The following is a 20,451-nucleotide window of genomic DNA, read 5'->3' as shown; positions in this document are numbered from 1 at the left end:
TATACTTGACTAGACTAATTATTTCCTGTTTATCAACATCTATTCCTTAAAATTTTGATTTAATTTCAAATTTAAATTAATAAGTTAAAGAAATCAAAAATATTTATTCAATAAGTCCTTAGCATTTGCATTACATTCACATGTTTTGCTCGTCGTGAGTAAGCTATACAGACTTCAAAGAGTAGCAATAATACGTCGTATTATTCGTCGCCATGGAGACTGTCTAGCTCGTTTCGCCACAAGGTGGTGCTGTTTAACCAGTAATCAGGGGATGACTTTGCCTCTGATTTAACCAATCAGAGGCAAAGTAGGGCGGTACATTCCTTTCCCGTAGTAGGATTCGAAATGAGGCGTTCAAGATCTGCCATTACAATCCATGCTAAATACAAATATTAACACAATGGACATAGATAGACAAAGATATTAGCTCAGACAACAGACCTTCAATCAAATACATTCCACATGCCGAGGCGGTTGAACAAGAGGTGTGAGGAGGAGAAATACAATCATGTGGTGGCGTAGCCGAGCTTGCTATGGTAGCTTATGCTTGCTAACGCTGGACTGCTACCGCTGCTAACAGGGGGTGCTAGCTAACGTAATGCCGACCCTCCATCGGCCGTAGGGAGTAGACGCTGCTGCTTCTGTTGCCTTAAACATCAATCCAGCAATTCGCAATGAGGCGCTAGCTAGTTTAAATAGGTAGTTACTGTAGGGGATTTTCACAATAGATGACTAACACTAGCTAAGTAGGCTAAACTAAAGCACTGCTAACTGTTTTGACGGTGCCTTTCTGCCTTGATTGACGGCACTAGTATGGGGATGTGTTTACCTTGCTTTGGTGGAGCAGCTGACGACGTAGTTGTCACTCCAGATCCAGTAAGTTCACTTATTTCATATTATTCAACCTTTAAATTGAGCCGTGACACTTGATAATTCACATTTCCACACTTGTATTGTTGTTGTATAACGTAGAATGTGATGAACCTGCTGTCGGGCCTTGCTTGGGTGCGTTCAGCTGAGCTCTGTCAAGTATTTTCCAGGCGCAGCAGCACAGAAGTGAAAACAGTTTGCTTCTAATTGTGTTTTTTTCTAGATAACTTAACATTCTCGTTTGTTTTTGGTTGTTTTTTCAGGAGGCTAGAAGAAGACAGTTGGCTGAGGCGGCTGAGAAGAGGCAAAAAGAGGTAGGCTACTTTGTGTTTTGCGTGTTTGTTGATGTTTTAAAGTGCTCAAACTGTATTGCTACACTCAGGCTGTCAGATTTATTAGGTGCGTCATGCGAAAACAGAAGCATCCAAAAGGCTGTACAGCAGCCCTGTTTGTTGTTTACATTCTAGTTTTATTGAATTATGCTTTAAGACAAATGCTTTTCAATGTAGCCTTTTTACAGTAAAAGCCACTCCAGCCTTCAAAAGAATCAGAATACTCAACAACTCTGAAGCGGTTTAATGAATAAACTACGTAAATGTGGGATTCACTGCTGCGTTGCTCACATTCCGCTCGCTTCTTATGGGCCTAATAATGTGGTGACGGAGCAAAGGATGATGTGAAGCTTTCTGTTATATATATATATATATACACGCAGTTCAAGACAGAAGCACTTTGAGTTGGGGGATCTTTTTTTGCACAGAAAAGCCACTTGCAAAAACGTAAGAGCCATTGTAAAGTAGTGTCGAGGTAAGTAGACGGACTTGCGTGAATCCTTTGGCTCCTGGCTCAGCTCCCACTCCACCAGCGCTCCACGTCACCGCGTTCACGTTTCAATTTTCCACCCACCTTGACAATTCACATGTTATCTGCACAGATGAAAGCGTTGAGCTGTCACCCACCTCACCTTTCTCCTCCTGCTCCACCCTGACTTTTCTCATTTGGCACTTTATTGTCCCGTTTCTGGTCCGTGACGCACTTCGTTCTGTGCACATTTTGTTTGTGTTTATTTCACCAAGAAGAGAAGAAAAATGTGTTTTTTCCTGTTCTTTTATAACAAGTTTTTTTATTCATGATACCTTTATTCCTTTTAGACGACATACAGGGGGGTTAAAAACCCAGAAGCAGTTGAAAGGAAAAGGAAAAAACAGGAAGAGGCTGAGAAACAGGCGATGACCACCTCTGCGTCTGGTGGTGGAGGACTGAAGGTCAGTTTTATGTTGAATAACCGTCACCTTAAGCGGATCCTTTTTTCTTTTTTTTTGTAATAGTGAAAATATTTGTTGTTGCGTTCAAATTGAAATAGAAGATACTGGAAATGATCACTTTTTATTGTGGGAATCACTGGCAAAAAGAGTAATTATTTCATTCACATAAAATAATCGTATTTAAAAAGAATCTTGTTCCGTCCATTTTGAACCTCTAAACTTAGATCCACGACGATGTAACATATAAACATTGTACTTGCTGGTATGTCCAGCCTTCATTTCGCTGCAATGACAGGTATTAGAATAATAAAGAATGTTTTTTCTCTCTCTCCAGTGGCAGATGGGCTGAAACCCACAAAGCCTCGACTCTGGAGTCCAAATCACCGTGAAGAATTTCTACAAGTTCATGTTGGAACTGCTGTCGTGGGCTTTCTATTACATTTGGTTTCTTAGCCTCTTTTATGATATTATGATATCAGTGACTACAGTTGTCATGCAAAATGATTTGAAGTGATTACAAACAGAACTGCTGGACTTGCCCCTTTGTTGCCAAGATTGGACATTTGGACTGTTGCAAGATGACCATAACGTGCAGGCGAGTTCCTACTGCATTAACTTTGGCAGTCAATTTGACATTTGCTGAGCAGTACAAATACGACACCTCAGTGTCTCTCGTTTCTGGATTCCATTGCATTGATTCCATTTTAGTGCGATTTCTGCGAAACCTTCATTTCACCTGCTAAATGCATATTTTGTTTACAAGGAAATGTGTTTATCATAGGATTCACTTTATTTTTTAGCTTCTGTTGGCAACAAAAAGCTAGCATAAACAGTGCCATAATGTTTATGCATTGAGCTTTTAATGCGCTTTTGCCTGTTGTTGGGGTATTTTCACGTTTAGTGCAAGAGACGCGACGCTTCGGTGAAAAGTGTCCCTTTGACCGTGTGTAAAGAATATGCTTGACGACCGGGCCCACACTTGTGCTGCTATTTAGTTTGCATTCAGTTGCAAAGCACAAACTAAATGCTACAAGTACGCAGCAGCTAGAAAACCACTGAATAATGTCAGCCAACAGTGGAAATGAAAAGCAGGTGGCCTTTGTGACCTTTCACAGTGAGCTGGTCTGTCTTTGATTATTTATTGGAACCTTTTTCTTTTTTTCTCTCTGCACATTTTGACTATATTCCATTGAAATGTGATGGTATGCAAAACACTGATGTAACGCCTCTGATTTGACTCCAGAATGTTCTGGCGAATTGTCGTACGACAAACAGAAGCTTTTGTGGCCACGCATTTACACGTGCTTTGTCAACAGAAAATATTCCCACTCTGCAGTATGTTAGACACATGAAGGAAGAGAAAGAAAACGATAATGCGTGCAGCACAGTGAAATATTTACTTTCACTTTCTGACTCGAGTGCATTTATTTACAGGCTTTGATGCTTCTGGAGCACTTCTTCATCTTTTATAGAACAGGAAGATACAACAATGTTCTTTACTAGAATAAACCACATTTCTGCTACCATCGTGGACTTCATGTGTTCAGTCACAGGTTTACAGAAAAGATTTGGCTCGTGATGCATTTTGCACCATACTGCAATTTGGATTTGAAGAAACCAAATAGATAATAAAATAGAAAAAAGGCCAAACAGGACTTTCAATGTCTACAGTTGATCTTTTGAACATATAGTAGCATTTATAGCCTTGCATACCGGACATGAAAATGGCGTAATTTGCTTTCAGAGGAGTCTCCTCGACTCTTCACATTTGGGTTTTGATAAGAAAATGCTACCAGTCCTCAAACTATTTACAAACAGTCTACTTTAAAATGAAGTTTGAGTTAAGAATTCAAATATACATCTAGAAACTCAACTTGGACACATACTTTGATACTTTTCATTCAATCCTGAGAGTGAATTTGATTATGCAGTTATTAAAAACAAATCTGACACATTTTCTATCGGGAGAAAGTAATTATGAGTTGTATCGATTAAGAAGCTTGATCTTTGGACCAGACAGTAATAATTTCACTGACAGAATGGCCTCTAGAGGTCAGTGACCAACAAAGGTTAGGAAATTGTGTTCTGAAGTTCTATTTTATCACATTGCATCTCTTACACTCAGTGATTGTCCATGATCCTAAAATGCTAATTATACAAAAGAGCTTTGACTAATAATAAAAATGCATCAGATAAGAAAGTTATTCAGTATTTCGAACAATTTAAACAACATTTTCTTCATCTTAAGATAAAGAAAAAGTCAACATTTTATGACCAACATTTGGTTTTGGGCAGAGATTTTGTAATTTTTTACATCAAAACTGAATCTTGTCATGTAATTTTTAAAAAGCCATTTGCATACAGTAATGACAGGAGCAACCCATGCATTCAGTGTGTTGAAAATACATGAGAAATGTCAACAATAAATGATCTGAAACCACCTTTAATTTAAAGAACGCTATATTTTAAGCAAGTACAAAAACAACCATCTACCATAGGCCCAACTAATTAAGAACTAAGGTTGCTAAAACCTCAAAGAAACTCTACCTATAGTTAATATAAGGAATATATTGATTGAAAAATTAACTAGAAAAACACTTGGAGAGCGCAAACCTCCACCAAGCAGCTCATTCTCGTAATTGGATTGACATCGTCCACATGATTATCTGGATCATCATCAAGGGGTTCTAAATAGTTCTTGGTATCTTTATACACCAACCATGAAAAGTAAAAGTGAATCGGAGTTGATGTGTATTTTTAACTGATTTTGGAATCTATAAATGGAGTTTTAATGTTAAAATGTAATATTCTTTCCTGACCTCATTCTGGATCAGGTCCAGAAGATATTTTGCATATCGGACCCCTTTAGGACTGTGACTTTGGGTGAGTAAATTGAATGCATATTTTTTACAAGATGTTATTTTTTGGAAAAAGCCTCAATTATAAGTAAATGGGGAAATCCAGATTTCTTTTGGTATCCAGATGCGTATCCGGATCGCTCTCAAAATTAAATGGGATCCAAGTTAGACCAAGACCCATCTTTAGATTTTTATTCATCAAGATCCCTCCAGCAGTTTTTCCATAATCTTGCTAAAAAAAAAACAGAAACAGACAGACCGTCAAAAACACAACATCCTTGGTGGAGGTAAATACACAGCCTCTCTTACCCAGTATATAGAAACTGTCATAAAGCCTAAATGAAACCCATTCACTGAGTGTACTCGTGATTCCTGGCTTTTCATGTTCACCAACATTCAACAGAATGCAGAGAGACTCTCCCCCCAAATCACCGCTGTTACATCCACAGACCTGAAAGTTCTCTAAAACAGTAACCAGTAAACGATCGCAAGAAGTCATCCTCCGTGTCGAGTGTATCGATGGCACTTCTCATTCTTATGTCCTCACTTTTTGCTGCGGTAGTGAGCCGCCACCACCAGGTAGCTGTCAGGGCTGAGGTCCTTGATGTTGGGGGACTTATTGCTGCTAACGGGGGACGTCTTGCCCTCCACCCGGGAGAACTGGAGCGTGCGGCACGGGTCATGTTTCAGCAGGTAGCTCTCAAAGGTCTCCCAGCCTCCGCCAACACGCACCATCACGTGCTTGTTGTGCAGCATCTGTAGGGAGAAGTAGGATTATTTGGTTATTTATTTTATTAGGAGAAAAGTCAGTGAAACACACCAAAAATTATTTCCCTACATTTATTTTATCTATAATTTTAGATTCCTTAGCCATGAAAACAAACCTTTAGAAATTTGATTCACGTTGATATCATTATTAGTTTCGAAGTCTTTTCACAAAAAGCACATTAGAGTCAGCGTTAGGTAGCATCAGACATTACTTACAGATACTTACATTCCCCACAGGCTCTGCACATAAAACATGAATGCCTCATACTGGAGGGTTGTCACCCCTCTACCCCATCAGAATGCAATTATACCCCTACTAAAACATGCTTGTTAACAAAATTCCCCTGTACACTTTGCAAAACATCAGAGACAGGTTCATTTTAAGCAAATTATCATGCTACAATTGTTAAAACAAAAACAAACACACACAAACCGCTTGATTCAGAAATATTCTACTAAAATACTAAAAGGGTAAAAAAAAATGAGCTCGTCCCCTCGGTTTGGTTAGATATGATTTGTTCTGCCCTCCAGCAGCATAGCATTCAACATTTACAAGCCTCTTAAAAGAATCAATCAAGATGACACTGAAGGCTGCTTCCAATCACCGGCGCCGGGCCTCCAGGCTTTATGACCGAGGATTTAATGGAGCTGCGTGATGCAGCAGAGTGTCAATCATGCTGCTGTGGGACAAGAGCCTTGCTTTAGCCAAGCAGCCCAGAGAAGGACAGATGCCCCGGGCCGAGCTGGGGCAGCACTTCTCACCAATGCTGCGATGTTGGTCTGGACCCTCATCGAGGCTACAAGCCCCTCATTTACTTCAGGAGCCACGAGGGTCAGGCTCTCAGGAATGTACAGATAATTGTTGACTGTGTGACGCTGTTGTCCTCGCTCAATGGCAGACTGAGGACAATGACTGGAACCCATTGCAGTCATGCTTTTTCAGCAAATTTGATAATAGTGGCAATAAACTGCACTGACAGGAGAGGGCACTCAAGAGTAAACGTCCCTTAATGTTTCAATACTGATGGAATGAAACTTTCTCAGGTGCAATTATTTCAGTGAAGAGACTCTTTCTCCAATAATATTTACACGTAGAACATGGATCCGTCCTTAATTTGGATATCCTGTCCCGCATCTTCAAAATATGTTTGGCTTGATTTGATCACGTTTAATGTGAACATGTGGAAACAACAGGAAACACTTAATAAACGGCTGTCCTCGATTAAAGTTTCATGCAAATGCCACCATATTAAAGGCAGTACAACTAAACTCAAGGATCCAGTCCTTCATCTGGGTCTCGTCCAAATGGGTGAATGCAGAGTTCTCCACTCATGTTCATGGTAACCAGTGAAGACGTTTGTAAATAAATGTTCAAAAAAAGTCTTATTTTGCAATGTTTCATTCAGTAAATAATAGTAAAATCACCCATCCATCCGTCCACTACAAGTGTTGCGACAGACAATCATTCGCACGCACACCGATGGGCAATTTAGCGTAATCAACTAAATTCGATGTTTTTGGAGGTGGGAGGAAACCGGGAGAAAACCCTTGCAGACATGGGGGGAGGGGAGAACATACAAACTCCAGACAGACAGCATTCAATCCCAGTACCTACCGTACTTGCTCTGAGGCGACAGCGCTACCCACTACGCCGCAGTACCGCCCATACTAAAATTATTTATTTTAAAATTTAACGGGTTCGTCTGCCAACCGCATTTCATGTCTAGCCCTCAAGTCTTTGTGTAATCTTAGCAGCAGACAGATCAACCAGTCCCAACGAAGCAGCAACACGTTGGCAGAGAAAACTAATAACTTGGTCATTAGCTCATATGGAAATGTGTGGATCTATTTTCCTTTGCAGCCGGTGGAGCCACGTTATTTTTGGCTAAAGATGGAAATTGTTGAAATACCATTAAAAGTAAATGAGACCTCCCAGCAAAGGCGGGTTCTCCAGACACAATGGGCTACTTTCATTCCCAAGCCAGTCCCGAGTGTCGACAGACTGCCATATGACGTGTGAATGGAGAAAGTCTGCACCGCAATGTGAGACCCGGTTATTGCTGAACTGAAACTTTAAAGAGAGAGGAAGAAGCTGCACAGCAAACAATTGTGTTTTATTTCTCATTTATCCAGTGATGGCAGCTACTAATTACCTTGGAGAATATGTATTTTTCTTTTTTTTTTATCCATGATGTGATGGATAATTGAATAATGAGCTAGCAAATAGCTTCTGAAGTACAAAGCTGTAAGAAGTATTCGGACTTTCCACTATGTACAATTACAGGAATATCTGGCAAATTTTACAAATTAGACTGATTAGCAAAATGGACTTGGAATTAAAAAAATGAAAGTACCTGTAAAACGCTACAATTAGCATAAAATGTAGGTACCGTTACTCAGATAAGTTCCAGCCCTGAAACCTCCCCTAACAAAATATTCCAATAAATATAGACGTTATCCATTAAAAACTGACAGAACCCAGGAATGAATTGAAACTTGCATTGAAGGCTTGAATTTTTTTGTTTGTTTTGGAGATGAAGCATAAATGTATATCACGTAATGATAAACTCACTCGGATAAAGAGCATCTTCTCCCCGACACGATATCGACCCTGTGATTGTCTCTCCACACAAAATGTATTGGGACATCTGCAAGGCGGGTCATCAGCAATGTGTCTCACCTGCAGCACAAACAATCGTGAGTATACGGCGCACAATATTCTGTTTCCAGTAAAACCAGGACTCATGCTGACTTACAGCATCATCCAAGAGCTTCCCTGTGCTTTTCTTGCTGGATGTGACCTTGGTGGGGGTCGGAGACGTGGAAGGTGAAGGGGTGGGAGACAAAGAAGGAGATGGAGGGAGGGGCTGAGCTGGGGACGCGGGGGACACAGGTGATGGAGGCGGTAGCGGGGCCGTCTCTTCTTGTTCAATCTCCTTTTCCAGCTTTATAAGCCCAGGAGGCTCCACATTGTACCTAAAAGCAAGGAAGGAAAGAGCGATGTCAAACCCCGAGTGTAGAATAAGGAAGACATTTACAAAACAAGTTGGATAAGGAAAGGGGAAAATACCGTGATGCTATTCGGCCCAACTCTAAAAGACAAAGGCACACATCTCGTGGTTGCTTATGAAGAACTGCAGGAACAGAACAGCCGTTGGTTATTTTCAATACTCAAACATCTTTTCACAAGCCGGGCGATCCAGACACGCATACTTTCAGCTCGAGGCATCTGTTTTACGCTCACAGGATTCATGATCAGACCGCGAGAGTAGCTGCAGGACAGAAGCGTCGCGTCGCACACATCATCACGCCATGCACCCGAGACAACATCATCCACTGCATGATAGCAAACCTGGTGCCGTTACATCTACTGCTGCACTGATACATCCATCCAGAGAAAGAAAGGAAGGCAGGAAGAGAAGGAAACACATTTTAAAGTATTTTTCCCCAACGTTTCATATCACAATTACATGATGTGACAATGAAGAGCGCATGGATTACAGCGTGTAACCTGGACTTCGGATAGTTTCAATTGCTTTGTGATAGTTATTAGTCATAGGTTACGGGAATGTCTGTATTTCGGGTATTTCAGTAAGTAATAGCTTAACTGCAGATATACATCAAAATACATTTAAAAAAAAACACAGTCAGAATGAAAAGGAACGCAAACTGCCTACTTTCAGCTGAGGAAAACATTTGCATAGTGACGGCCTACTTTCTCACTAACTCCCATCCATGCATCTGCACTCCTTTTGCTTTCCTCCAGACGCTCTGCATGAGCAGCAATATTCAAGATGTGCCGGCGGGCAGGTATCGGCTCCTGTCGGAGCGCTGCCAGCAGACTCCTGCCTTAAGGGCTTCGCGTGGGAGTCAAAGGAGGTGAAGCGAATCCTGAAGATGCGAGTCCTCTGATCTTTAGTGGGATAGTGGAGGGGAGCAAGCAAACCTATAGGACATTCTCTCTACCTGACTGCATCAGGTAGAGAGAATGTCTTCCCCCCCCCATTGCTCATTCTAATGTTCACTGAAGAAAAAGGAAACGCACCTAAATCTTCCGACTCAAACAGACATGTTTCTCCAACTCCAACCTTACGGCACCAGGTCAGGAAGTTGGCCGTGTTGTCTCTTGCAAAAAAGGATCCAGAGGGAGCGCTCTGTCGACAGGGTATCCTCCGATGGGGAATGCTCTGCTCGGGAAATAGAGAGGGAACAAATTCCTTCATGTATGCAATGCAAAAACAATAAGCCCAAGTGTATTAGGACACTTAGCAGAACATTAGCTTTTACTTTAGGTCAAACAAACAGAATACTAACATCCACCAGAATGACTCGTGCCACCAAACCTCCAGAATCTTCCATCAACATATAGAACCACACACTCTTTTATCGACTGACTTCTTCTCCATCTGCTGAGGCTCTGGTTTCAGCTCAGGATCAAGAACCCTTTTCATGCAGATCAATATGGGAGATGGCGAGTAAGAAAACCAGGCCTACTTCACCATTCCTCCTATGATTTGGTATTAAATGACATGCTTATGGCTTTCAGCCCCCACACAGTCTGTTCAGGGAGATTTATGTGCCTTGCTGTGGTTTTATACAGGATATGTGCGTCTGTGTTATGTGAAAGGTGCAATGAGCTCATGTTGGAAATATGCAGGCTTTTGTGGCTATTTTTTTTCTCTTTCCAGGCACTACTTTTGACTTATTCTGGGATCCTGTCTGTTATTGAATTACTTTACATTCCTAAAGAAATAATGTTTAGCCACTTTGCCAGAGATTTAACGATCACGCTGGATTGTGTGCGCCTTCACAGTCCGTATCATTTGTTAAAATGGATAGTAATTAATAATGAAGATACTGAAGGATTCTGTCTGAAAATAAATGCGGGTGTACCCCGACTATTGTCCAACCTCAGATAGGATAAACATTTCTTTCTGATCTGAAAATTATGGGAAGATTAAACCTCATCATCGGTTCACTAAACATGAAACTAGAGCTTGTTGTCACTCAGTTTAGCATTTAGACCAGAAACACAGGGGTCAGCTAGCCCTTAAAGGATGTAGTAACTTCACAGACTCTCTTCCAGTTGCTTAGTAACAAGCTCCAGCCATGAAATAGTCAGCCCAACCTCATGTGAGATTACCGAATGATGCTTTGTGTGGATTCAACAAAAACCCAGCATTGCAAAGATGCCGCTTTAGAGACGGCGTGGGTAGGTTTCATTCATTTGGACATGGAACCTGTTTCCTGTCCAGTTTTTGTGTTAAGATCAGGTAACTACGGGCAAGCTGCAGCTTCAGGTCTCCTTTCAGTGGAACTACAGGGTAATGCCGCAATAACTTAAAGTAACATCTGATGACAGCCATAAATTATTTTCTCTTATATGAAAATGAATCATCGTAAAAAAAAAACCTGTTTGGTTCTCAGAGTCATCTTTCGCAGGACTCATCTGAGCTGCCTCACTATTGATCTGCACCATCAATATGACACCCACCACCATCAACAGTCAAGCCTCAGAGCAAACATCAACAACTCTCTCTCAAGAGCAGACAAAAGAGTCTTTACTTCCTTACTGCTGAAGAGAAACATAGCTCAATTAGTATTTCTCTATATAAAATAATGATGCTCTTATTTTCAGTAATTATATATATAATATATATATATCCTCCCTTAACATAAAAAGCAAGAAAGACCCCCTCGTTCACAGTAGCCCTGATCCCAGTCCCGTTTGCTTTCTTGAGGACTGAGCCAGTAAAACGGAGAGTGAAACAGATTGCTTGGCTTATATTACGACAACTTGCAGGGCTATTCTTAATCTTCTAAAATTCATTAAACCATCACTCAAGGCCCACAAGAGATGAATGTTCGACGTAGTTCTGCCAATTCTCGCAGGAGATGTGGGGCCCCCTCAACTAGCGTGTCCTTGCCAGCCTTGTTTTTTTTTCTCTTTGCCCTGCTGAAGGCTGCAGGCTCCATCCCCCACCTCCCCGCCATCGCACCCTTTGTGCACCGCTTTCTAAAATGATGGCGCTCCTTGCAAAGTCAGGATTCATGGCTGCAGCTGAGCTGGGAAAACCAATCAAATATCACCCAATTCGGTGTAGCTCTTTTTGACTATTAGTTTCCAAAAGTTAGGGCATCTAAACTACTAAGAGATGGGCGGAATTTTCATTTTCATTGATCTCTTTCAAGGGAACATATTATCTTGGTATAGCAGCTGTTTCCTGTCTTCACGAGAGTCAATAAAGTATCAATAATAATTCGCCAAACCAGCCGCTCTTGTTAAATTAGCAATAATAGCTGGATTTGAAAGAAAACTGTCAAGTTCCAACGCAAAAAACATATAATTTTAGCTGGTTAAACATGGATAGCTGGATGCTGCATTCTTTTTTAATCAGGCTAATCAGAAGATGGTTCCTCTTTCAGAATCAATCCTCCATCCAATCATTCAAACTCAAAGTCAGTCCAGGAAGACTTTCAGATGAGATTCAGTTCCCAGATTAGTGTTTTCACTCTCACCGTTACCATCCTAGATTACTGTAATACTTGGGGATCTCTGTACCTTTCCGTTGCCGAGAGCAGGAAGGCCTCCATTATTTTGCCTGAATTTCTCCTGCAGTGTCTCTGCCAGCTGGCACAACAGGAAGCCATTGTCTAAGCGGTCCATGAAGGTTTCGGCAGTGATTTCCAAACCTGACCAGGGGAGAAAAAAAATCCAGCAATAAATTGAACTTTAAATTGCTCATTTAAACATTTTTTAATACCGCATAAGGAAATAAAACATAATCTACGGTCCGTTCCCAGTTGAAGCTGAACCCGATTACCAGCTCTCAAACCCCGCTTGGCTGATTGAGGTTGGATTGAGCTACTAGGCCTAAGAAGAAGCCAAATTTACTAATAATACAACATGACTTCAGGGAATATCGGGCAGATTTCTTGGTAGCGTACCAGAGACAACATCACATGAATAAAGGGCATCTGACTGCAACAACGCTTCATTATCGTGCACAGTTGCAGAGATAGCATGGTGATCAACATGTGGTGTCCAGTTGACTGACTTCCAGAGGACCATTCCTTCTCAGTTAGATCACTGTGAAACAGGAGGTGGTGGCAAGGGGGTGTCTGTGGAAAGAAACCGGAGAGATTTCTAAAAAATCCCCTTTCTGTTTCTTATAGGAGGAGGGGTCTTGGGGTTCGACTTTTAATGAGTTCCAAATGTTGAAATTGCGCCCAGAAAAGAGAGATTGAAATCTTGAGAAATGCTCAGTGAGATCCCATCTTATACGCTAAAAGTCTGCCTCGCTCTACGCCGTATGGGGAAAACGTATATTCCAGAGCCCTCAAAGAAACATTTAAACTCGTATAGTCTGTCCTTTAAATTGATCAGCCCCTCCAAGTTCCCATCACAACAACCATATGGCTCGTCAGAGTATGGAAGGATCACGCAGGTGATCAGCAGACGTCACACGAAACCGTGTTAAACACATCAGCAGCTTCTTTCTGGTGCAGAGCATGTTTTAAAGCGACACCTTGTGTATTTACTTGGATGGTTACGGTTCTAATTTGATTCCATGCCACAGGCCAGATGTTTCTAGCTCAGCAGGGTCCAGAGGTCTGCCAGTCTTCTTCCTGAAGTTGTTTTGAAGGTGGTCACACACAACTAATTGGCTTCCAGTTGATTCGAGAACGGATTGTCAGCCTGTCAGTGGTGTCGTCAAACGTATATAGAAGGAAGACGTGGATTAACGGTCCAAAATGATCTTCTCTTTGAACTATTGATTATTACTTTCATTTCTCAGATATATTATATTAATGATTATCTCTCCTGTGTTAAACGGAAATAGAACTTTCCACCTCAGAGTGGTTCCGGTTGTCTAATAACTGCCCCGCTGATGAACACTGTGCAGGCTCATTCGTTAGACGGTAGCCACTTTGCACAAAGCTCCTGCTGAGATTCCCTCTTCTTCTTGTTCTCAGCCACTTGCTCTGCATTACTGGAGAACTCTTAATGATGCCCATTATTCAATTCGGGGCAGTCTGTGGCCAAGTAGTGTGCGATACTGGGAACCCAATCGCGCATTCTAGCACATTAGAATATTTTGTAATGAGTTTCAGATTGATGCAGCCCACTGGACAGGCGTTTACATCAGCACCACTTCAGTTAATTATGAAGATTCAGACATTTTTCAGAGCTGAGTTATATATAGGACAGTGTTTTTGAATGAATCAGCATTTAGGACCTTAAATGTAATCATCATCAAGGACAGTAAAATAACCAAAAATGCATGTACATCAAAGACGTTCCTCTGATACAGCTTGCACTTTGCAAATGATTAAACATTTTAACTATTATACTAAGTTTGCATTTATTGATAAGCGAAGGCCTTTAGGAAGTCAGTCTGTCGTCTAGTGTTTCTTACCCAGGATATTTGTGAGCCAAAGGGCCAGGTCCTCCTTCATAGGCAGCAGGCTGGCTTCATGTCGGCTGGCCAGCCACTGGTGGTACTGCTGCATGTCTGTGAGGCCGGGGCTACAGGCATGTTTGCTGCTCAGGAAGCTGCACATGGTTCCCTTCTGACAGCCTGAAGAAGACAGAGAAAGTGACACAACTTTAAACGCCTCGATGTGGCAACAGATGCAAAAAAAATAAAATAAACTTTATTAGACGCAATACGGGTTTCCTTACAAGAAAAGGAATCAATGATGACATCACAAACATGTTTCCTTTCAAATCATTATTTAAATATTTTATTATTACCTCCACCAAGCGGGTTATAGTTTGGCCGCCGTTTGTCTGTTTGTCTGTTTGCAGGATTACGGAAAAACGGCTGGATGGATCTTGATCTTGGAAAAATCTAAAGATGAGTCTTAGTCTAACTTAGATTCCATTAAACTTTGAGAGCGATCCGGAAACCCGTCTGCATACAACAAACAAGAAAGAAATCAGTTAAAAATACACATAAACTTTTACCTTCCATGGTTGGTGTATAAAGATGCCAAGAACAATTTAGAACCTTTCGATGATGATCCGGATCACCATCTGGATCCAGGAACTTTTAAATATACGACTGCGTTATTTATTGCACTTTCTGAGTGTTTTTTTTCTTTTTTTCGTCAGGCTGAATTTTCCCCACAGGAAAGAATACGAGTGTCTTTGTCCTGGATTAGAGTCCACCTGATGCTATGAGCTCAGAGACTTTGACAATATAGTTTCTGTCTGCTTCTTTGCTGCACCCAGCCTGACTCAGACAGTCAGACTTGACTTCTATCCAGCAAACAGCAGGCACAAACAAAGGCTTCCTTCAGATCATCTGTGATCCATCTATGAGACAGTGTGGGAATCAGCCTAATCCAATGCATGCTGTGGCAGGCCTCAGATCACATCCTGATGGAGGGACTGTGTTTGACATCAATATTTAGAGCAGCATTTAACAGCTACTTACTGCCTGCAAATTGAAGTCATTGAGTACATGCGACATTTCTCCCAGTCTTTTCCAATAACGGTCGACAGTATGCCAAAGTGTTCACTTTATGAGCTCGAATGTGAAAATCATTCACATTTCATTCCAATATCACTCCATTAGTGGATTTTCAGCCGAAGAAAAGCGACTAATCGACAAAACAACTGTGCAGCAGTTTGAATAACGTATCTAATCAAAGGATTTACAATCTTAAATTAAAAGGAAATTAAATAAAATTCACAGTTTTTAGGTTCAGCTTAACAACATTTTTTTTTTTCATGTTTAATTATGGACCTCGTGACAGTGCATGAGAGCTGAGAGATATCTTAGCACAGACCTAACTTAGGTTAGCCATTTCTGAGTCTTTGTTCCTGGAGGCCAATTTTTGAAGATGTCGTGTATGATTCTTATTGAACCGTCGCACTGATTATCAATACATGCCGTCTGCTACTCAGTTCAGTTAGCTGTGCAACTAGTTGCTCTGTTTTTTCACAGTAGCTTCTTTTCCTTGGCACGAGGCTCATACTGACTGATCTTGATTTGATTTTACAATGCTTCATTATACTTGTGTATTTTTGGGAGATTATCTAGTAATGTAACGTTTGACCAACTGTTTAAGCACCACATATCTGATTTTGAAAGCAGCCTTCCCAAATGTGAAATTAATGGAAAGTGGTAATTCAGAGACAGGAGGTCACAGGCCAACTTATTATCAACAACTTAACTTTTCAGACAATGGCTAACATTACCATTCAATCATTATTCTTTTTCATATGGCTACATAATACAAAAGTCTGGTGCCTCATATTAAGAGAAATGCAAGCAGGGCCAGGCAGTACGACAATTTCCCAGGATTTGAATGCCCTTCCTTGTCTGTGATGTCAGAGGAAATCTGTGACCATGCCATTCCGGATTATAGCTGAGTCTGTCCTTAAACAACGGCTAACAGAGCCCAGGATCAACAGTAAACACAGACGGTACCAATACATGCATGACAAGCAGAAGCATGAGAGGAAGAGGCAAACGTCCCAGCAGTGGGTGTAAGAGTGTGGTACCAGAATCGTTTCTCATCAAACAGTTGATGAATGTTGGAACAGTGGAAAAACAAACAAGATGTTTTTAATGAGCTCCCCCCCCCACACACACACACAATGAATAACCAATAAATTTCAACATTAAAAAGTGTATGGCCGTGTTTAAAAGAAAGCAGGGCTTTATTTAATGTATCTGTCGGGACATAAAAAACAAGCAGCGCTTGTGAAACATAGCAAACTACGTGCGTCTGCCAAACGAGACTGCGAGGCTGCTCTGTGGTAGATGCCACAACAGGACTGGTTAAGCAAGTCAAGTACCAAGTTAAGCAAATGTCTCTGCCACACAAAATATAGATGCATTTGCCATAGTGTTAACATCGTTTTATCGCATTCAACTTATGATTCTCGTTATTGCACCAGATATTAATGTGGACTGAACACAATGCACGATGGACATGTTAGCTATAAAGGTTTTGCCTCCAGCTTGTAAACAAACTTGCATTTGCCATAGTAGGCAAAGAGCTGCAGGGTATTTGATGCAAATTGCAAAAAATGGCTCATTTAAATAAGGATGCAAAGCTGCAACAAGTTTGTGATGGCAGAATCTCTCAAAATAACGATATCAGGAATCTAACCTTTAAAGCTTTGTAGCATTTCCATGTACCCTTGGAGTTGACTGGAACCGAAAAGCACTGCGGTGTGACTCTGGACCTCAGAACCTTGATGTATCATCTTGGGGACAAGAGCTCCTCGTTGCATACACACACTAAAGTCTGTAGCTCAGCACTCACACACAGGTGTTACATTCCCACGTCCACCGTGGTGCAGAATGATGGACACAAGGGCACTGGGAAGACTATTTTATGTCTCAAAGTACAAGACCCATTCATGCAAGCCCACTCACTGGTGTTGTGGCAATGAAAACGTGGGTATTTGACATATTAGCATTCGATCAGATCTAATGGGCAGCCTCAGGTCTTCATTTTAAGCACCCACACCCTCATCTGCACAACAGAACTCCTGATGTAGGCTCAGTACTTCTCATCAGGCATACCACAGATACAGCATTTCAGGTAGTCTGGTGCTACAGTCTGTCTGACTTAATGTGAACAATTGTTTTGTTTTTTTAACAGTGTTATTTGCCTCCTAATCCTTTGACTGAACTTTTTATTTTCACATGTAATTGAATTTTACTACTCTCATGCTTTAAACTGTCACAAATAAAAACAACCACAAGCAGCTTCAAGGGAGGATCAGATGGATGAGTTATTACCATAACTAGAATCCATAAAACTGCAGCTGAAAAAACACGTTAAACTGTGTAATTAAGTGTTTCATTTAACCACATGCAATATAAATAAAGAAATATATTTTTTAAGTCAAGGGGGGGCATTTAGTTGCGCCAAAACTTTTAGAATAACTACAGAAAAACGAACATGCCTCCGAAGAGACGAACAAGGGGCTAATAAATTAAGATTCCACGACCCCCAACTTAAAATATAATATGCATGAACACATTCAAAATTCTGACAGTCATTTGCGAGCAGGAAAGCGGCTCTAATTTCACACACGAGTCCGAAAAACAAGCTCTTTCTGTGCGCTCACCCTGCGGGTTCAGCTCGTCGGTGCGCACCTTCCTCTCGCTCGTCCTGTGAGCTGCGGGATCCCGGCGTTCATGTTCCGACCCACAGGTTGGACTGCGAAACGCTGCAATAGTGCAGACAGGGGAGGTCTTACTTTCTCCCTGCTCGCAGAGCACGCTGCTGATGATGGGAGGGAAGTTTGATCTCGCTGGCAATGCCTCTCTTCTCTTCCCTTACTGTTGCCTCAACGTGACATGATCACAGCAGGTCGGCCAGAGAAATACAATCCTCCCATTCTCGTTGATTTGACTGTTTTCTCCCCCCCTCAGTGTGTCTCCATGTCAGCTGACGCAAATTAAAATCCCTAACTATGTCAAATTTGCAATCAAATGACCTGTCTTTACTTCGCTGAATTTGAATGACATAGTTTTGACATGGTAACTCATGATGATCATTAAGAAGCAGACGCGATCACAAATTAGTTAATTTATGAAGCGCTCATTCGGCAGAAATACACGAACGGGAGATTTCTAATCAAAGGTCATAAAATAGGAGGCTTTTTTACTATGACATCGAGTATATAAAATAGACTGCTCATCGTGAAATGTTCCGTAGCCATTAAAGCAACAGATAAGTGTGCGAAATGTGTTCGTTTCGTCCAAATTCTGCATTTTATTACCGTCGCAGTTACTTTTATTTTGAAGGAAACTACGTCGGCCAGCATTGTAAATGCGCATGCGCATTGATAAAAGCAGTACAATCAATCAAATCTTTATTTGCAGACACAATGGTCCAATTAAAAAGCACACATACAAACGGTCACAGGTTATTGTATTTGCTTTTATTTATAGTTACTTCCTGAACACATTTATTTTGAAACGTGTCAGCGGAAGTTCTGCTGAATCTATTGTTTACTTCCGCTCTAGCGTAGCCAGCGTGCAGCTAACACTTATGCTAGCTCAACGACGTATTAGTAGCGGCAGCGGCGGAATGGGCGGATAATTCCGGTGAATATTACATCTTTCCCCCCCGCTAATGTCGAATGGACGCGGAGCTGAAGAACCTATCGGCCACGGTAAAGCTCCTGGCGGCGGTGCAGCACCCCGGCGCGGTGGAGAGGCTGGACGAAGGCGCTCTCTCCAGAGCTTTTCAGTGGGCACGACACTGCGAACGATTATTTTGTAAATTCCACAATAACCCCGCGATCAGGAGGACGATGGAGCAGCAGCTGCAGATCACCAATCAAAGCTTGAGAGCCGCCTTTCCTGGAATCACGCAGGTCTCCTTCAACGACCTGTCGCGGTGTCAGCACCTGCTATCGGTGGGTCTGTTGAACAACCCGAAGCTGCCCAGCTCCATCATGAAGACACTCTTTGACGCCCGCGTAAACACCAAGCAGCGTGACCTCCACGACAACGTCGCCGGCTTCTGCGGCCACGCCATCCAGCGCAAAGCCGCCTGTGAAGTCCTGAGTAAGCTGGAAGACCGCTCGGCTGTTGGTGCTGAGGCTGAGATTCAGGGAGCGATGCTGATGGAGAAGATGGACGCTTTGCTGAGGCGAGGCAACGAGGCCGGCTTCGTGGAGCACGTTTTGGATTCTGTCCTTGAAGGGTGCGAAGGAGAAGCCGGGCGATTCTGTGTCGTCGTCGCCGCGGCTCTGCAGACGGCAAAACGTTCAGCCGCGCAAAGCGCCTCGCGGGACTTTCTGTTACAGTGGCTGCAGAAGAAACCCCAAGTGCTGCAGCTCGTGTGTTCCGCTTTGCCGGTCGTGCTTCTTGCAGAGCTGGCCAGAGAGGATGTGGAATTTAGAGACGCATACTGTGCTGTGCTGAAAGGGTGGGCCTCGGATACGGAGTACAGCTTAAGCGACGGGGAGTGGATTCAAACCGGCACAGACGGATCAGTGTCCTTTCAGAGACTGGCCGAGCGCTTCCTGGCCTTGTGTGAGGCCTGTCCCTCTCTGAAGGAGGACGTAGAGCAAGAGCTAAAAGCTTTGAAAGTGTCCGATGGAGACTTTGATGTCAGAGGTCTGAGTGTGTGGGGAGATCTCCTGTCGGCATTAAACAAATGACTGTCTGTCAGTTTATTTACACAAATTCTCCTTTGATTGTGTGCAGAATAATACAAAATCAGAAACAATAGAGTGGCGAGTGTACAGGATGAAATATGAACAACATTGAGGTCAACATGCCCTTTGTAGTTACGCTAGCTGCGGCTTTTTAATCTCTTCAACTGACTATTTGTGTGGACAGACGGACACGTGACCGATTGAAAGCCACCAACTATTACGTGCTTTCCAGGGTCCACTTATAAATATCTACGTAAAACTGTAAACATATTTTATTCGTCATCGATGGGAAAATAAAAACTCCAAAATGGTCTCAAAGAAAAACATTTCCACCTTCTTTGTGTCGCATGATGACATCACGCGCCGAAAATAAAGCGGCGCGGCTCCCTTTGTGTTTGTGGCAGTAACACAATTACCGGTGTACAAAAACAAGTTGCTTTTGAATCGAGCGTGTGCCCACGACAAAACAAACATGTTGAACGTGTTTATGTGGAACTGAGTTAACACAAATGTTTCGACAAAGTCAAGCATGTCTGTAAATTTC

At 42.0% G+C, this 20,451-nt stretch overlaps 3 protein-coding genes across 3 annotated transcripts; 2 read left to right on the top strand and 1 right to left on the bottom strand.

The window, feature by feature from the left end:
• The first annotated feature begins 340 nt into the window (after positions 1–340).
• On the top strand, positions 341–3,658 carry svip (small VCP interacting protein). Its single transcript, XM_068739492.1, has 5 exons — positions 341–485; positions 813–876; positions 1,134–1,184; positions 2,022–2,135; positions 2,470–3,658. The coding sequence occupies exons 1-5, from the start codon at positions 463–465 to the stop codon at positions 2,482–2,484; spliced, it is 267 nt and encodes an 88-aa protein (XP_068595593.1). The 5' UTR covers positions 341–462; the 3' UTR covers positions 2,485–3,658.
• Positions 3,659–5,536: 1,878 nt separating this feature from the next.
• LOC137894023 (growth arrest-specific protein 2) lies at positions 5,537–14,326 on the bottom strand. The gene is made up of 7 exons (XM_068739482.1): positions 14,182–14,326; positions 12,324–12,454; positions 9,807–9,948; positions 8,832–8,895; positions 8,518–8,737; positions 8,334–8,441; positions 5,537–5,749 (listed from the first exon to the last, which is right to left on the bottom strand). Exons 1-7 carry the CDS (start codon positions 14,324–14,326, stop codon positions 5,537–5,539), a joined length of 1,023 nt encoding a protein of 340 aa, XP_068595583.1.
• A 4,513-nt stretch (positions 14,327–18,839) lies between these two features.
• Positions 18,840–20,451, top strand: fancf (FA complementation group F). The gene has a single exon (XM_068739481.1). It carries the CDS (start codon positions 18,882–18,884, stop codon positions 19,908–19,910), a length of 1,029 nt encoding a protein of 342 aa, XP_068595582.1. The 5' UTR covers positions 18,840–18,881; the 3' UTR covers positions 19,911–20,451.

The sequence above is a fragment of the Brachionichthys hirsutus genome, chromosome 5 (assembly GCF_040956055.1).
Source record: "Brachionichthys hirsutus isolate HB-005 chromosome 5, CSIRO-AGI_Bhir_v1, whole genome shotgun sequence".
Lineage (NCBI taxonomy): Eukaryota > Metazoa > Chordata > Actinopteri > Lophiiformes > Brachionichthyidae > Brachionichthys > Brachionichthys hirsutus.
Note: the sequence above shows the minus strand (reverse complement) of the source record. Positions and strands in the feature narration are given on the sequence as shown.

Coding starts and splice junctions, on each gene's coding strand:
- svip (XM_068739492.1), top strand. CDS start 463: ATGCCGAGGCGGTTGAACAAGAG. Junction 877..1,133: donor TAGTTGTCACTCCAGATCCA/GTAAGTTCACTT, acceptor TTGTTTTTTCAG/GAGGCTAGAAGAAGACAGTT. Junction 1,185..2,021: donor CTGAGAAGAGGCAAAAAGAG/GTAGGCTACTTT, acceptor TATTCCTTTTAG/ACGACATACAGGGGGGTTAA.
- LOC137894023 (XM_068739482.1), bottom strand. CDS start 14,326: ATGTGCAGCTTCCTGAGCAGCAAACATGCCTGTAGCCCCGGCCTCACA. Junction 8,738..8,831: donor TTGGGCCGAATAGCATCACG/GTATTTTCCCCT, acceptor CCTTGCTTTTAG/GTACAATGTGGAGCCTCCTG. Junction 8,442..8,517: donor GGAAGCTCTTGGATGATGCT/GTAAGTCAGCAT, acceptor TTTGTGCTGCAG/GTGAGACACATTGCTGATGA.
- fancf (XM_068739481.1), top strand. CDS start 18,882: ATGGACGCGGAGCTGAAGAACCTATCGGCCACGGTAAAGCTCCTGGCG.